The sequence below is a fragment of the Schistocerca serialis genome, chromosome 6 (genome assembly GCF_023864345.2).
Source record: "Schistocerca serialis cubense isolate TAMUIC-IGC-003099 chromosome 6, iqSchSeri2.2, whole genome shotgun sequence".
Taxonomy (NCBI): domain Eukaryota; kingdom Metazoa; phylum Arthropoda; class Insecta; order Orthoptera; family Acrididae; genus Schistocerca; species Schistocerca serialis.
Window position 1 is genome coordinate 20,728,977 of NC_064643.1, and position 14,871 is coordinate 20,743,847.

Sequence of the window (14,871 nt, forward strand, 5' to 3'; positions counted from 1 at the left end):
CCTTTTATCTCTGGACACTTTAAGGCACATAGTGGGAGCACAAAACCTCAAATCAGAAACACACAAATGCACAACTTGACAACACTCGAGATGCACTAGACAAACTTTTGATTTTTGAAACCAGGCTGTGGCAGCCATCAAATGAAAGCATTCGATACATCTATGCCATTTCCTCTGTTCTACCCAAGCCCACGTGGCAACACAACAGGGTGTTGTACGTTCACTGTTAAACACTCAGCTTTGATGTACCGACAACAAGTGGAAAGAGTTAGGCGGCGCACTCTAATTGTCAGTTTCGACAGGCCTACGTTGCGCTCCATAGAACAATACTGTATGTACTGTGCTTCCAAGGAGTTCCAATAGATGGCAGTGGCATGAAACCATGCAATACGAATAAGAAACGCACTAGAGCTTCAACCAACACACGCACGAATTGACGATACTTGGACTTTTGACACGCACCAGTGCACTGATTAGCAGTAGATTGCCAAAAAACACCAGCAAATGCTTGGCTCCAGGTGCACGCAAATTGAAACTTGTCAAGTGTCAATCTAGCTAGCCAAAAGTGTAGCTGCACGAGAGTTTACTGTACTTGTTCTCAAATGGCAGTCACAGACGTGAACAGGTTACAATGTACTCAGTACACTACACAGTGATGCTCCCTTGTAGTGGTCTGATGTAGTCAACTGGAACACTGATGATGAGTAAGCCCTTACTTTCCAACATCAGGCCACTGTCAGATCCAAATACTCCAAAAATACAGATGTTGCAAGGTTTAACCAGGGGACCAAATGGACATCCACAATGAGGTTTCTTTCAAACTCTCATCAGATAATGCTGTCTCACACCAATATGCAGCACCTTCATATCCTCCAGAGTGATGATTCAACATCTGACGCTATTCACATCCCTTATATACCACACGATGCTTGCTAAACAGCAATAAAAAAAAAGAACACTAATGAATAATGAAGGAAAAGACAGACTGTTACTTACCATAAAGAAGATACCTTAGGCTGCAGATGGGAAGAATTAAAAGACACTTACATAAAGCTTTCAGCCACAGCCTTCATCAGTAAGTAGTAATCTGTCTTTTCCAACATTGTTGATATTCCTACTGGAGTTTCCATTGTTTCAAGGACACTGATGCTTTTCTGTGAGTGTTTGCTTTATGATGTTTTCTGCATTTTAGCTTTTTTTTAAAAAAAGAAAAAAGAAGAAAGAAAGAAAGAAAAAAAAAGATTTGTTGCTGGAAAACTTCTGAAGTCCAATAAAGGAGTTACAACAGCCATATATGGTTATCTGGTGGACCTTGCAGAACCAAATTCTAGGGCTGAAATATACTGTTGACCAATGGGCATTAATCAGAATGAATACTAAATAAAAAATTAAATCCAAGTTTACACAAAAAACACAGGTTCTATCACTGTTGCTTTTCATTCTATTTTGCTCTTATGTTTGCTATGACTTGTTAAGCAGAAATTTTCTTTCTATCTACAGAGTTACATTTGCTGTAATGTATCTTACCTCCATGTTGTTTCTTCTTTCTTCTCACTGCTGCCCCAATCATGGCAAGCAAGTCATCCTCACTGCATTTGCTTCGTATTGCATCTCTGAAACAACAGTTAAAACACCCGTTAAACAGTACCAGGCAATTACCACACAGTGAAATGTTGGTACACTAAAAAGGAAGAAAAACTTTGCAGAAATCTTCAACAGTAATCTTGTAGTCTGCAGTAGGCAACAGCAGGATAACAAACCCACTGGACAAGAATGGGAAAGTCATGATAGAAGTTACTTTTATTTTTATAAATAAACAGGTATCTTACACAAATGCTCAAGAGTATACATAGGATCTCGGGCTGAAGAGGTGGAGCAGAAACTGACATTAGTTTTGTTGAAGAGGGAGTACTGGAACACAGCACAATTTCTTGCAAAATGAAGCCAAATTTATTGATAAACTCTTAATTAATTGCCAAGCTCACTAATGTGACCATTTTATAACAGGTACTTACTGCTTGGAGTATATGTGACTTTTCAGGCTTGCCTAATAGATCTGTTGCAAAAACACTTTGGGTTCCCCACCAGATAACATTATGCAAGTCCCTCCCTCAATATTTCAGTGACACAACGTTTTGGCATCTTCAGGTGGTGGTGATTTCCACCATCACTGCTGCAAGATGCAACTGGCAATTTCCACGTGACAGCTTTGAAATTTATCATGTGGATGACTATGACCATCATATTTAGAATTCAGAGGATTTCATAGAATACCTGAAGATGCTTAAACTAGAACTTTCAGATCTTTTAGTTAGCTCAAATGTTATATCATTACTTACAAAAGTGCCCCTGCAGCCCTCATTAGAGGTTATTAGCAGCAAGTTTGAGAAAGAAATTGTGATGCTGTTTAAACATGTGCATACCTCATCCTATTTCTTATGTAACACCAACTACTTTAATCAAGTGGACAGTGTTCCCATGGGAGATCCTCTATTTCCCTTAGTAAATATCCAACATTCCTCCTTCTGGCAGATTGCTGAAGAGACATTTGTGGTGTGGCCCACATAATACAGACACTACCTATGTCCCTGCAGCATTTGCACTCGCTCCACCTGAATATTCAGTTCACTGTGGAAGTACAAAAAGATAGCAGCTTACCATTCCTGGATGTCACGGTTAGAAGAAAAGCTGACATAGCACTGGGGCTTAGTCTCTACTGCAAACTGATACACGCAGAGTTATATTTGAGGTCCAAAAGTTGCCGTCACCCTGCACAATGTGGTAGTGTCTTACACTCCCTGGCACATAGAGCACACGTGATTTCAGATACCGACAGTCTGCCTGGTGAACTGTAACACCTAAGAACAGTGTTCCAGCAGAATGTTTATTCTTGTAAACAGATTTGCAATGTGTTCTGAGCAAAGCAAGTTCAGTGTAGGGATGTAAATGAAGATACTTAGACAAGCACTGCAAATGGCTTTCTTGCCATATTTCAGTGGCATGTTTTCAAAATTAAAAGAATCGCTAAGAGAAACAGAATCAAGTGTGTTTTTCGTCTACCAGCAAAACTAAGGAATTGTTTGTGTTCAGTTAAAGACAATCTTGACCTTAGAAAACACAGATCATATATAAGATCTGATGCCATTATGGGAAACCTTATATAGGGCAGACACCTCACATTGTGCAAGAACACTGTGTTCAACAGCGCTGACAAAAATGCCACCCAGTAAATTAATGGTAGCAGAGCACTGCCTGAATACAGGGCACCACACGTTTCCCAAGAGGACTGAAATTTTATCCTCAGCATCATCACTCTAGGACTGTGTTTTTAAGAATGAGGCATGTATCCATACGGTGGGCAATCTTACCAACAGGAATATGGAATTTTGACTAAGCACTGCCCAGAATCCAGCACTGACTGCCATGAAATTAAAACAGTAGAAACCAGATCCTCCGATGTATGACCTGATGCCGTACCTTGCAGAGAGTTAATTCAGCTCTTAACCACACGAGTGTCCAGAAGTGCAGTCATTGCCCACAACACATAAGCAGAAGGCTACTATGAATGGCATTTACATCCAACTGGGAGTGCCTGTCCACACATTCGTACTCCTGCTTCTAGCCTGACAAATTTCAATTCTGCTGTGCGAATATCACCAGCCACATCTTGCAGCAGTGATGACAGGACCCACCACTACCTGAAGATGATGAACAGTTGTGTTGGTGAAATATTGTGAGGCTTGGACAAAGTTATTCAGTGGCAAATCTGAGAAGATTTGTATACATTATTTTTCTGTGACGCAGGTAATATGCAGCAAAATGTGATAACTTTCTTTATTTTCCTTTTTGTACATTTCAAAATACCCCAAAAATTGGTGAGAAACACTGAACATATGACATAACCAGATGACACACCCCACAGCATGTGCAGCAGTCGGGGTTGAGTGTAAATGAATGATTGAGCAGTGCAATACTTTCATTTGAGCAAACAGAGCAAATTTCGAAAACATTTTGTAAATATGATCTGTTGTAAATGTAGATGTTAAAAATTATTGTCCCTGCTGTAATCAAGCAAAAGCAGTTCTGATTTTGTGTTTATTGCTTCTGTCCCTTCTCTTGTTAGTAAAGAAAACATAGGTCATTTAATGGCGATGATGCTATTCTGAAGTTTATACTCATCTACTTGTTATGCAATATGGTAGGTTTTCATTGTACTGTACTTTGCAAGAAATCAAGGAAACTGCAAGACCGGTAAATAAAATAATAAACTTCTATATATAAAAATAAAGATGAGGTGACTTACCGAACGAAAGCGCTGGCAGGTCGATAGACACACAAACAAACACAAACATACACACAAAATTCAAGCTTTCGCAACAAACTGTTGCCTCATCAGGAAAGAGGGAAGGAGAGGGGAAGACGAAAGGAAGTGGGTTTTAAGGGAGAGGGTAAGGAGTCATTCCAATCCCGGGAGTGGAAAGACTTACCTTAAGGGGAAAAAAGGACAGGTATACACTCGCACACACGCACATATCCATCCACACATAAAGACACAAGCAGACATATATATATCTGCTTGTGTCTGTATGTGTGGATGGATATGTGTGTGTGTGCGAGTGTATACCTGTCCTTTTTCCCCCTAAGGTAAGTCTTTCCGCTCCCGGGATTGGAATTTTACTATCATTACTTTTTTTTTTTTTTTTTTTTTTTTTTACTTGTATCACACATATTCCACACGGTTCATGCTCACTCCTTCAATGATACTGCCCATCCTTCTCTAGTGTGTGAGTTGTCCCTGCTTTCCTGCGTGTTTGTTGGTTTAAACACCCTTGTTTCAAAAGAGAGTGACAGCTTAGATACAGTCTTGTCAACATTTTGTATTTTTATTTAGCAATTATTGTTTGAGCCTTATAGGTGAACGTCACAAGATATTGTCAACCACTGCATTCACTAGATGGGAATGGGGTTCATGGGGTTCATTTTTTAAGTTGCTGTTATCTTTTTCATCCTATCTTGGACTAGCTTTTCCATACTCCCACTCTATTTTACGTAGCCAAACAGTTATCCGCCCTTGCAAACTTGCTCCTTTACTACCAAGTCAACTAATACTGGGCAGCATAACAGAAGTTCCAATATCCAGTCTTTCACCACAATTCACCTACACACGCTTTTCACTCACTGATTTTCTTTTTTCAATGTCATAAATATTTTGCTTTCACAGGCTGCTGTGCTTTGAACATAAAATTGTAGGAACATCTGCCTCACATGTCTTTTTTTTTTTTTTTTTTTAATTAAAGAATATGTTCCTTGCTTATTCTAATTTGCTTCTGATACATTTCCATTCTCACTTTTATTTTGTTTTGATCCATTTCTTTTTTCTTTGATAGACAAGTCAAACAACAATGGCAATATGTTGCAGCCCCCTGTGTTTCACCCTACTTACTATGAACTTACTTTTCTTAGCTTCCAATTTTATTAGTCATTTGGTTTTTAAGATACTTAAATTAATTGTTTGACCCTGTATTTTTATATCTTATTTTACCTTCGGTTGATAAAGGATTTCTGGTATGCTCACAAAGAGAGAGCTGATTCTTCCCACCCCTCACCCCCCTTACCATGTCCTGAAACAAACTTATCGCCAAGTCTTAGTCTAGTCATCAATTTAAAAGTGTCAGTTGTTGGTCCCATTGTCTAATAATTTGTACATTTATACACATGAAGTTCCAATTTTTATTTGGAACATATAGACTCTGATAATCATGAATCACAGTTGAAATGGCTCTGGGCACTATGGGACTTAACATCTGAGCCAAGGCAGGATTCAAACCTGCGACCGTAGCAGTCGCGCAGTTCTGGACTGAAGGACCTAGAACCGCTCGGCAACGGTGGCTGGCGAATCATAGTTACCATCACATGGACAGAAATACTGTGTTAACTTTAATACAACACAGGGACATAGCCAAAAATGTCTTTACATAATTTCCAGTTCTGATTACTTTCCTTTAATTTAATCTCACTAATAGGTTAGTGTAACATGATGTTGACAGAGGCAAATTATATATACTCACAAATTATTTAGCTAGAGGTATCTGGTTTGTATGTCTGGGAGGGAGGAGGGTGCAAGCTGAAAACTTCAAGAAAAGATTACTCATTTCATACCTGCTGGATTTAACTGCAGTTTATCTCTTCCATATACCAACCACATACCTAATGTGCATGGCAAACAGTTTGAAAGTATTATTCTATACTCAGCATTTGGAACTATCAGTTCCTTCATGAGAGAGGAAAGAGGGATAAGTTTCTGAAGGTCTCAAAGGTCACTCGGAGTCCATGACTAATGTGAGGACAAGAGGAACGAATGTGTCTATAAGAAGTTTTGGAATTTCACCTCCTGAAGGTAAAATACTGATCACTCTGTCAGTCTTCTAGTAATTTTATGGTTTCCTCGCATGAATTTTCACTTGGACATGATTATTCTATGTTTCATCACTCACCTGAGAGATATCTCTGAATACCCAAAGAGACACACCTCCAAATTGCCATCAGCTGTTATCTGTAAACGGTTGCACGTGCCACAGAAGTGTTCACTCATTGAGGTAATAAATCCCACACGTCCCTTGAAGCCCGGGACATGGTGTGCCTGCAAAAAGAAATTGTAAGAAAATAGCTACTGCTGTTGTGTAAATACTATAAATGTGTTGCTCACCAAGTGGAGGAAGGAGAAAATGTGCATTAAGGGGAGTTTGAACGCCCTATCCTGACAATGTTAAATTTGGTGACTTAACTTCCCCGTATTTCAGGAACAACTGTAGCCATTGACAAGAAACTTTTACAGGACATTAAACTATATGTTCTGAGTCTTACAATAATTGCATTTCAGCCACTGCTTTTGGAAATGCAATTTTTTAATTACACAGTTAAAATTTTGTGTACTTTTTTGTATGTTATTCTAAATAATTTTATTTATGCATAATATTATGTTCTTCTTTTAGTTCAGAAGACTCAGAATACGTATGTTATTACTCCCTGAAAATTTTAATTCGCTACTCGAAGTAGTTTCTGAGATTTAGGGAAAAATGCAAGAGAAAATCTAAATTTTCAAGAAGAGTTTTTAAAGTTTTAATAGACTGTAACTCAATATATGCTTAACATTTTATTTTTAGTCACTCAGAAGCACCCTGCACCATACTGTATATCATCCTCTTGACCATTTTTAAGTTTTTTCTTGTTTTCTTCTATCTGGACTCCGTAGTGGCCAACTGTGCTGCATACAGTGCTTTACCATTGCAAACCTTGTCCATCCATTCAAATTCTCTGATGCAGTTTGCTCCAGAATTAATTCTCATATGTTGTAGCACTTTTACGCTACCAATGTTGCCATCATTAAAAGCAATAACAGCATGACTGACCCCCACTTTAGTGTCTTCATTACAAGAAAAACATTTTTTGGTCTACATCTACATCTACATCCATACTCCTCAAGCCACCTGACGGTGTAGGCTACCTTGAGTACCTCTATTAGTTCTCCCTTCTATTCCAGTCTCGTATTGTTCGTGGAAAGAAGGCTTGTTGGTATGCCTATGTGCGGGCTCTAATCTCTCTCATTTTATTCTCATCGTCTCTTCGCGAGATATACGTAGGAGGGAGCATAATACTGCTTGACTCCTCGGTGAAGGTATGTTCTCAAAACTTCAACAAAAGCCCGTACAGAGCTACTGAGCATCTCTCCCGCAGAGTCTTCCACTGGAGTTTATCTAACATCTCCGTAATGCTTTCATGATTACTAAATGATCCTATAACGAAGCATGCTGCTCTCTGTTGGATCTTCTCTATCTCTTCTATCAACCCTATCTGGTACGGATCCCACACTGCTGAGCAGTATTCAAACAGTGGGCGAACAAGTGTACTGTAACCTAATTCCTTTGTTTTCGGATTGCATTTCCTTGGGATTCTTCCAATGAACCTCAGTCTGGCATCTGATTTACCGACGATCAACTTTATATGATCATTCCATTTTAAATCACTTCTAATGCATACTCCCAGATAATTTATGGAATTAACTGCTTCCAATTGCTGACCTGTTATATTGTAGCTAAATGATATGGGATCTTTCTTTCTATGTATTCGCAGCACATTACACTTGTCTACATTGAGATTCAATTGCCATTCCCTGCACCATGCATCAATACGCTGCAGATCATCCTGCATTTCAGTACAATTTACCATTGTTGCAACCTCTTGATATACCACAGCATCATCCGCAAAAAGCCTCAGTGAACTTCCAATTTCATTCACAATGTCATTTATGTATATTGTGAATAGCAACAGTCCTACGACACTCCCCTGCAGTACACCTGAAATTACTCTTACTTCGGAAGACTTCTCTCCATTGAGAGTGACATGCTGCATTCTGTTATCTAGCAACTCTTCAATCCAATCACATAATTGGTCTGACAGTCCATATGCTCTTAAATTGTTCATTAAACGATTGTGGGGAACTGTATCGAACGCCTTGTGGAAGTCAAGAAACACAGCATCTACCTGGGAACCCGTGTCTAAGGCCCTCTGAGTCTCGTGGACGAATAGCGCGAGCTGGGTTTCACACGATCGTCTTTTTCGAAACCCATGCTGATTCCTACAGAGTAGATTTCTAGTTTACAGAAAAGTCATAATACTCGAACATAATACATGTTCTAAAATTCTACAACTGATCGACGTTAGAGATATAGGTCTATAGTTCTGCACATATGTTCGACGTCCCTTCTTGAAAACGGGGATGACCTGTGCCCTTTTCCAATTCTTTGGAACGCTACGATCTTGTAGAGACCTACGGTACACTGCTGCAATAATGGGGGCAAGTTCCTTCGCATACTCTGTGTAATATTGAACTGGTATCCCATCAGGTCCAGCGGCCTTTCCTCTTTTGAGTGATTTTAATTGTTTCTCTATCCCTCTGTCATCTATTTCAATATCTACCATTTTGTCATCTGTGCGACAATCTAGAGAAGGAACTACAGTGCAGTCTTCCTCTGTGAAACAGCTTTGGAAAAAGACATTTAGTATTTCGGCCTTTAGTCCATCATCCTCTGTTTCAGTACCTTTTTGGTCACAGAGTGTCTGGACATTTTGTTCTGATTCACCTACCGCTTTGACATAGGAGCAAAATTTCTTAGGATTTTCTGCCAAGTCAGTACATAGAACTTTACTTTCGAATTCTTTTAACGCCTCTCGCATGGCCCTCCTCACATTACATTTCGCTTTGCGTAATTTTTGTTTGTCTGAAAGGTGTTGGCTATGTTTATGTTTGCTGTGAAGTTCCCTTTGCTTCCGCAGCAGTTTTCTAACTCGGTTGTTGTACCACGCTGGCTCTTTTCCATCTCTTACGATCTTGCTTGATGCATACTCATCTGACGCATATTGTACGATGGTTTTGAACTTTGTCCACTGATCCTCAACACTATCTGTACTTAAAACAAAACTTTTGTGTTGAGCCGTCAGGTACTCTGAAATCTGATTTTTGTCACTTTTGCTAACCAGAAAAATCTTCGTACCCTTTTTAATATTTCTATTTACGGCTGAAATCATCGAGGCAGTAACCGCTTTATGATCACTGATTCCCTGTTCTGCGTTAACTGTTTCAAATAGTTCAGGTCTGTTTGTCACTAGAAGGTCTAATATGTTATCGCCATGAGTCGGTTCTCTGTTTAACTGCTCAAGGTAGTTTTCAGATAAAGCTCTTAAAAAATTTCACTGGATTCTTTGTCCCTGCCACCCGTTATGAAAGTTTGAGTCTCCCAGTCTATATCCGGCAAATTAAAATCTCCACCCAGAACTATAACATGTTGGGCAAATCTACTCGAAATATTTTCCAAATTATCCTTCAGGTGCTCAGCCACAACAGCTGCTGAGCCAGGGGGCCTATAAAGACATCCCATTACCATGTCTGAGCCTGCTTTAACCGTGACCTTCACCCAAATTATTTCACATTTCGGATCTCCGTCAATTTCCTTCGATACTATTGCACTTCTTATTGCTTTAAACATGCCTCCCCCTTCACTGTCCAGCCTGTCTCTGCGGTATACACTCCAATCTGAGTTTAGAATTTCATTACTGTTTACATCTGGTTTCAGCCAACTTTCTGTCCCTAGTACTATGTGGGCATTGTGACCGCTTATTAATGAGAGCAGTTCTGGGACCTTTCTATAGACGCTCCTGCAGTTTACTATTAGCACATTAATATTGTTATTCCCTGTTGCATTTTATCTACTCCTACCTTGCCGCATCTCAGGAGGTGTCTTGTCGGGCCTAGGGAGGGAATTCTCTAACCTAAAAAACCCACATGTGCACTCCACATATACTCCGCTACACTTGTAGCCACTTCCTGCATGTAGTGCATGCGTGACCTATTCAGGGGGACCCTACATTTCTCCACCCGATAGCGGAGGTCGAGAAATTTGCACCCCAGATCTCCGTAGAATCGTCTGAGTCCCTGGTTTAAGCCTTCCACTCGGCTCCAAACCAGAGGATCACTATCGGTTCTGGGAACGATACTACAAATAGCTAGCTCAGATTCCACCCCGCGAGGCTTTCAGCCTTCACCAACTCCGCTAACCGCCTGAACGAACTGAGGATGACCTCTGAACCCAGACGGCAGGAGTCATTGGTGCCGACATGAGCAACAATTTGCAGTCGGGTGCACCCAGTGCTCTCTATCACTGCCGGCGCGGTCTCCTCCACATCTCGGATGAGACCCCCGGCAAGCAGACAGAGTGAACACTGACCTTCTTCCCCGACCTTTCCGCTATTTCCCTAAGCGGCTCCATCACCCGCCTAACGTTGGAGCTCCCAATAACTAATAAACCCCTCCCCCCATGTGCCTGCTCGGACCTTGCTGAAGGAGTGGCCACATGTCCACTCACAGGCAGAACGGGCGATGCCACACGGCCAGCCTCCACACTGACCCTCCACCTTGTGCGCCGCGAATGCCGCTGAACCCGCCACTCCCCTTGGGAAGAGGGTGGCACAACCGCGCCCGGTATCCGCAAAGATGTGTCGACAGCAGGGTCAGTGGGTGAAGCATGTAACACCTGGGGTGTACCATGCAACGCACCAGACTCACCACTGCCTGAAGACGGCTAACCGCGGCCATCAACACGTTCAGCTGTTTGCGAACAGTGGCCAGCTCCTCCTGTGTCCGTACACAGCAGTCTCACATCCTATCCATCTTAAGAAATCAATTTACTGTAGAGAGTTAATCAACTTATAACTAGACTGCTAATTCACTAAAGGCAGCTGATAGTTGACTAAACTGTGGTTACTAGACACTTCCTGTAGAAAACAATGAAAATAGCACTACCTGTCTCTGGACTGTATTGAAAACAAACACTAGCACTACTGGCACTATGGCTGACTAAACGGACTTTCTCTGACTGTATTCAAAACAAACACAAAATCTATGGAACACTATTACTAGCACTCAACAATTAAAGCTTCCTAAAAGCAAAAACACACAGAAGAAGAAGTTACAAGTAAGAAAAATAGAGTTAATACTTAAATCAGCATAGCTCGCTGCACAGCAGACGTGACGCAGACGGCAGTTACGACGACACTGACGCTATAAGATTATTGAACGACTCATTGGGATTTTGAGTCTGACAATGCAGACACTTCTTCAATAATTCAGGATTGCCTGGTCTCTGTAAACAGGTTTTATGATATCCACAACTTCTGCTGGGATATAATGTTTATGGCTGTATGACCTGTTTGAGTACTGGGCATTGCGGTAATTGCACCATGAACCAGATCCAGGAGGGCATGACCAACACATTCCAGTTCTGTGATAAGCTTCTCACCATAAGGCTGAGTGGCTACTACACTGTTATATGCATTTGAGTCTGCACAACCTAAGAACTTAGTGTAACACACTCCCCTTTAGTTTACAGATCGATTATAAATTTCAACAGCTGCACAGGCCTCCGTACGACTAGTTGTCCTACATAATTTCTGTCACAGATATGCCCTTCTTCATTCCCTGATTTATACTTATAAGAATGTTTGGTTAAAATCTGGAAATCTATTAGCTTTCCAGTATCCACCACTGGTCACTGTAGCAACAGAATTCTTAGAACTTCAGCTGCGCTTCTACCAAGTGCCCCAAAAGCTACTGATATGTCAATCATACCATCGTTTATTTCAGCAGCTTCATTTGCAGCACCCTTAATTGACTCACATGCAGTGGATTTCACAGCAGCTCCAATAAATCCTGCATACTTGTCCATTTTACAAAGTGGGCGTGGCATATACATGACGACACACATTGTTTCTGCTGCAGTGTGTCCTTTGCCAATAGCTCTCAATCCATAAAACCACCTAACATTTATTTCAAAATAATTATCTTTACACTTATCAGAACTCCAAAATGAATGAGTATATTTACAACTGGCAGAATTAATGATAAGTTTCCTGGCTAGTCCATTTGATACCTCAATGTCTTCATGTAAACTAACTGGCCCTCCACATACATACAGCACACACATTCACATAACACCCCTGTTACGATGTGTAGATGTATCAGAATATAACCTAACCTACCATTTACATGAGTTTTGTTTTGAGATAACTGTGTTATCACTATGTTTTATTTTAATCTTCGAAGCACTAATGGGTGTTTCTCTAGATACTCATGAGTTTGCGAGTATTTCATTGTCTGTAACTTCACACACCACATGCTGAACACAATGTTTCTCTTTATTCAAAAATTTATTACCATGAAACCCACATTTCTTAAAAACACTTCATTTTGGAGTCATACTTTTTGAGAGATTTACCAGTCTATTCGTCACTATTCCTCAGAAAAATGTTAGCACTTCGATATGCAAAGCATGTTTATACTATGAAAAGATACGATACTATTTTTGACAGTGCTACCAATACAAACACATAATTTAACCTTTATAACACAGCAATCCACAGCTTTCTACAGGGTGGTCCATTGATAGTGACCGGGCCAAATATCTCACATAATAAGCATCAAATGAAAAAACTACAAAGAACGAAATTCGTCTAGCTTGAAGGGAGAAACCAGATGGCGCTATGGTTGGCCTGGTAGATGGCACTGCCATGGGTCAAACTCATATCAACTGCATTTTTTTAAAATAGGAACCCCCATTTTTTATTACATATTCATGTAGTACATAAAGAAATATGAATGTTTTAGCTGGACCACTTTTTTCGCTTTGTGATAGATGGGGCTGTAATAGTCAAAAATGGTTCAAATGGCTCTGAGCACTATGGGACTTAACTTCTGAGGTCATCAGTCCCCTAGAACTTAGAACTACTTAAATCTAACTAACCTAAGGACATCACACACATCCATTCCCGAGGCAGGATCGAACCTGCGACCGTAGCGGTCGCGCGTTTCCAGACTGTAGCGCCTAGCACTGCTCGGCCACTCCAGCCAGCTGCTGTAATAGTCACAAACATATAATTATGTGGTATCACATAACATTCCGCCAGTGTGGACGGTATTTGCTTCGTGATACATTACCTGTGTTAAAATGGACCGTTTACCAATTGCGGAAAAGGTCGATATCGTGTTGATGTATGGCTATTGTGATCAAAATGCCCAAGGGGCGTGTGCTATGTATGCTGCTTGGTATCCTGGACGATATCATTGAAGTGTCCAGACCATTCGCCGGATAGTTACATTATTTAAGGAAACAGGAAGTGTCCAGCCACATGTGAAACATCAACCACGACCTGCAACAAATGATGATGCCCTAGTAGTTGTTTTAGCTGCTGGGGCAGCTAATCCACACATCAGTAGCAGACAAAAAGCGTGAGAATTGGGAATCTCAAAAACGTCGGTGTTTAGAATGCTACATCAACATCGATTGCACCCGTACCATATTTCTATGCACCAGGAATTGCATGGCGATGAATTTAAACGTCATGTACAGTTCTGCCACTGGGCACAAGAGAAATTACAGGACGATGAAAGATTTTTTGCATGCATTCTATTTAGCGATGAGGCATCATTCACCAACAGCGGTAACCTAAACCGCCATAATATGCACTATTGGGCAACGGAAAATCTATGATGGCAGCAACAAGTGGAACAGCAGCGACATAGGCAGGTTAATGTATGGTGTGGCATTAAGGGAGGAAGGATAATTGGCCCCCATTTTATCGATGGCAATCTAAATGGTGCAATGTATGCTGATTTCCTGCATAATGTTCTACCAATGTTACTACTAGATGTTTCACTGCATGACAGAATGGCGATGTACTTCCAACATGATGGATGTCCGGCAAATAGTTTGCGTGCGGTTGAAGCAGTATTGAATAGCATATTTCATGACAGGTGGATTGGTTGTCAAAGCACCATACCATGGCCCGCACGTTCACCGGATCCGACGTCCCCGGATTTCTTTCTGTGGGGAAAGTTGAAGGATATTTGCTATCGTGATCCACCGACAATGCCTGACAACATGCGTCAGTGCATTGTCAATGCATGTGCGAACATTACGGAAGGCGAACTACTCACTGTTGAGAGGAATGTCGTTACATGTATTGCCAAAGGCATTGAGGTTGACAGACATCATTTTGAGCATTTATTGCATTAATGTGGTATTCACAGGTAATCACGCCGTAACAGCATGCGTTCTCAGAAATGATAAGTTCACAAAGGTACATGTATCACATATGGAACAACCAAAATAAAATGTTCAAATGTACCTACGTTCTGTATTTTAATTTAAAAAACCTTCCTGTTACCAACTGTTCGTCTAAAATTATGAGACATATGTTTGTGACTATTACAGCGCCATCTATCACAAAGTGAAAAAAGTGGTCCAACTAAAACATTCACAT

The 14,871-nt window shown here is 40.6% G+C and overlaps 2 protein-coding genes across 2 annotated transcripts in view; both read right to left on the reverse strand.

Annotated features, from left to right (window-relative positions):
• The window catches only part of LOC126484637 (molybdenum cofactor biosynthesis protein 1-like), a 336,598-nt gene that overhangs the window by 192,752 nt on the left and 128,975 nt on the right, over positions 1–14,871 (reverse strand). The gene's annotated exons all lie outside the window — the stretch shown is intronic.
• Positions 1–14,871, reverse strand: part of LOC126484638 (molybdenum cofactor biosynthesis protein 1-like) — a 94,388-nt gene that overhangs the window by 59,198 nt on the left and 20,319 nt on the right. The window contains exons 3-4 of the mRNA XM_050108230.1: positions 6,495–6,640; positions 1,528–1,613 (exon numbers count right to left, since the gene is read on the reverse strand). Coding sequence (XP_049964187.1) covers positions 1,528–1,613; positions 6,495–6,640 — 232 coding nt within the window. The remainder of the gene's footprint in view (positions 1–1,527; positions 1,614–6,494; positions 6,641–14,871) is intronic.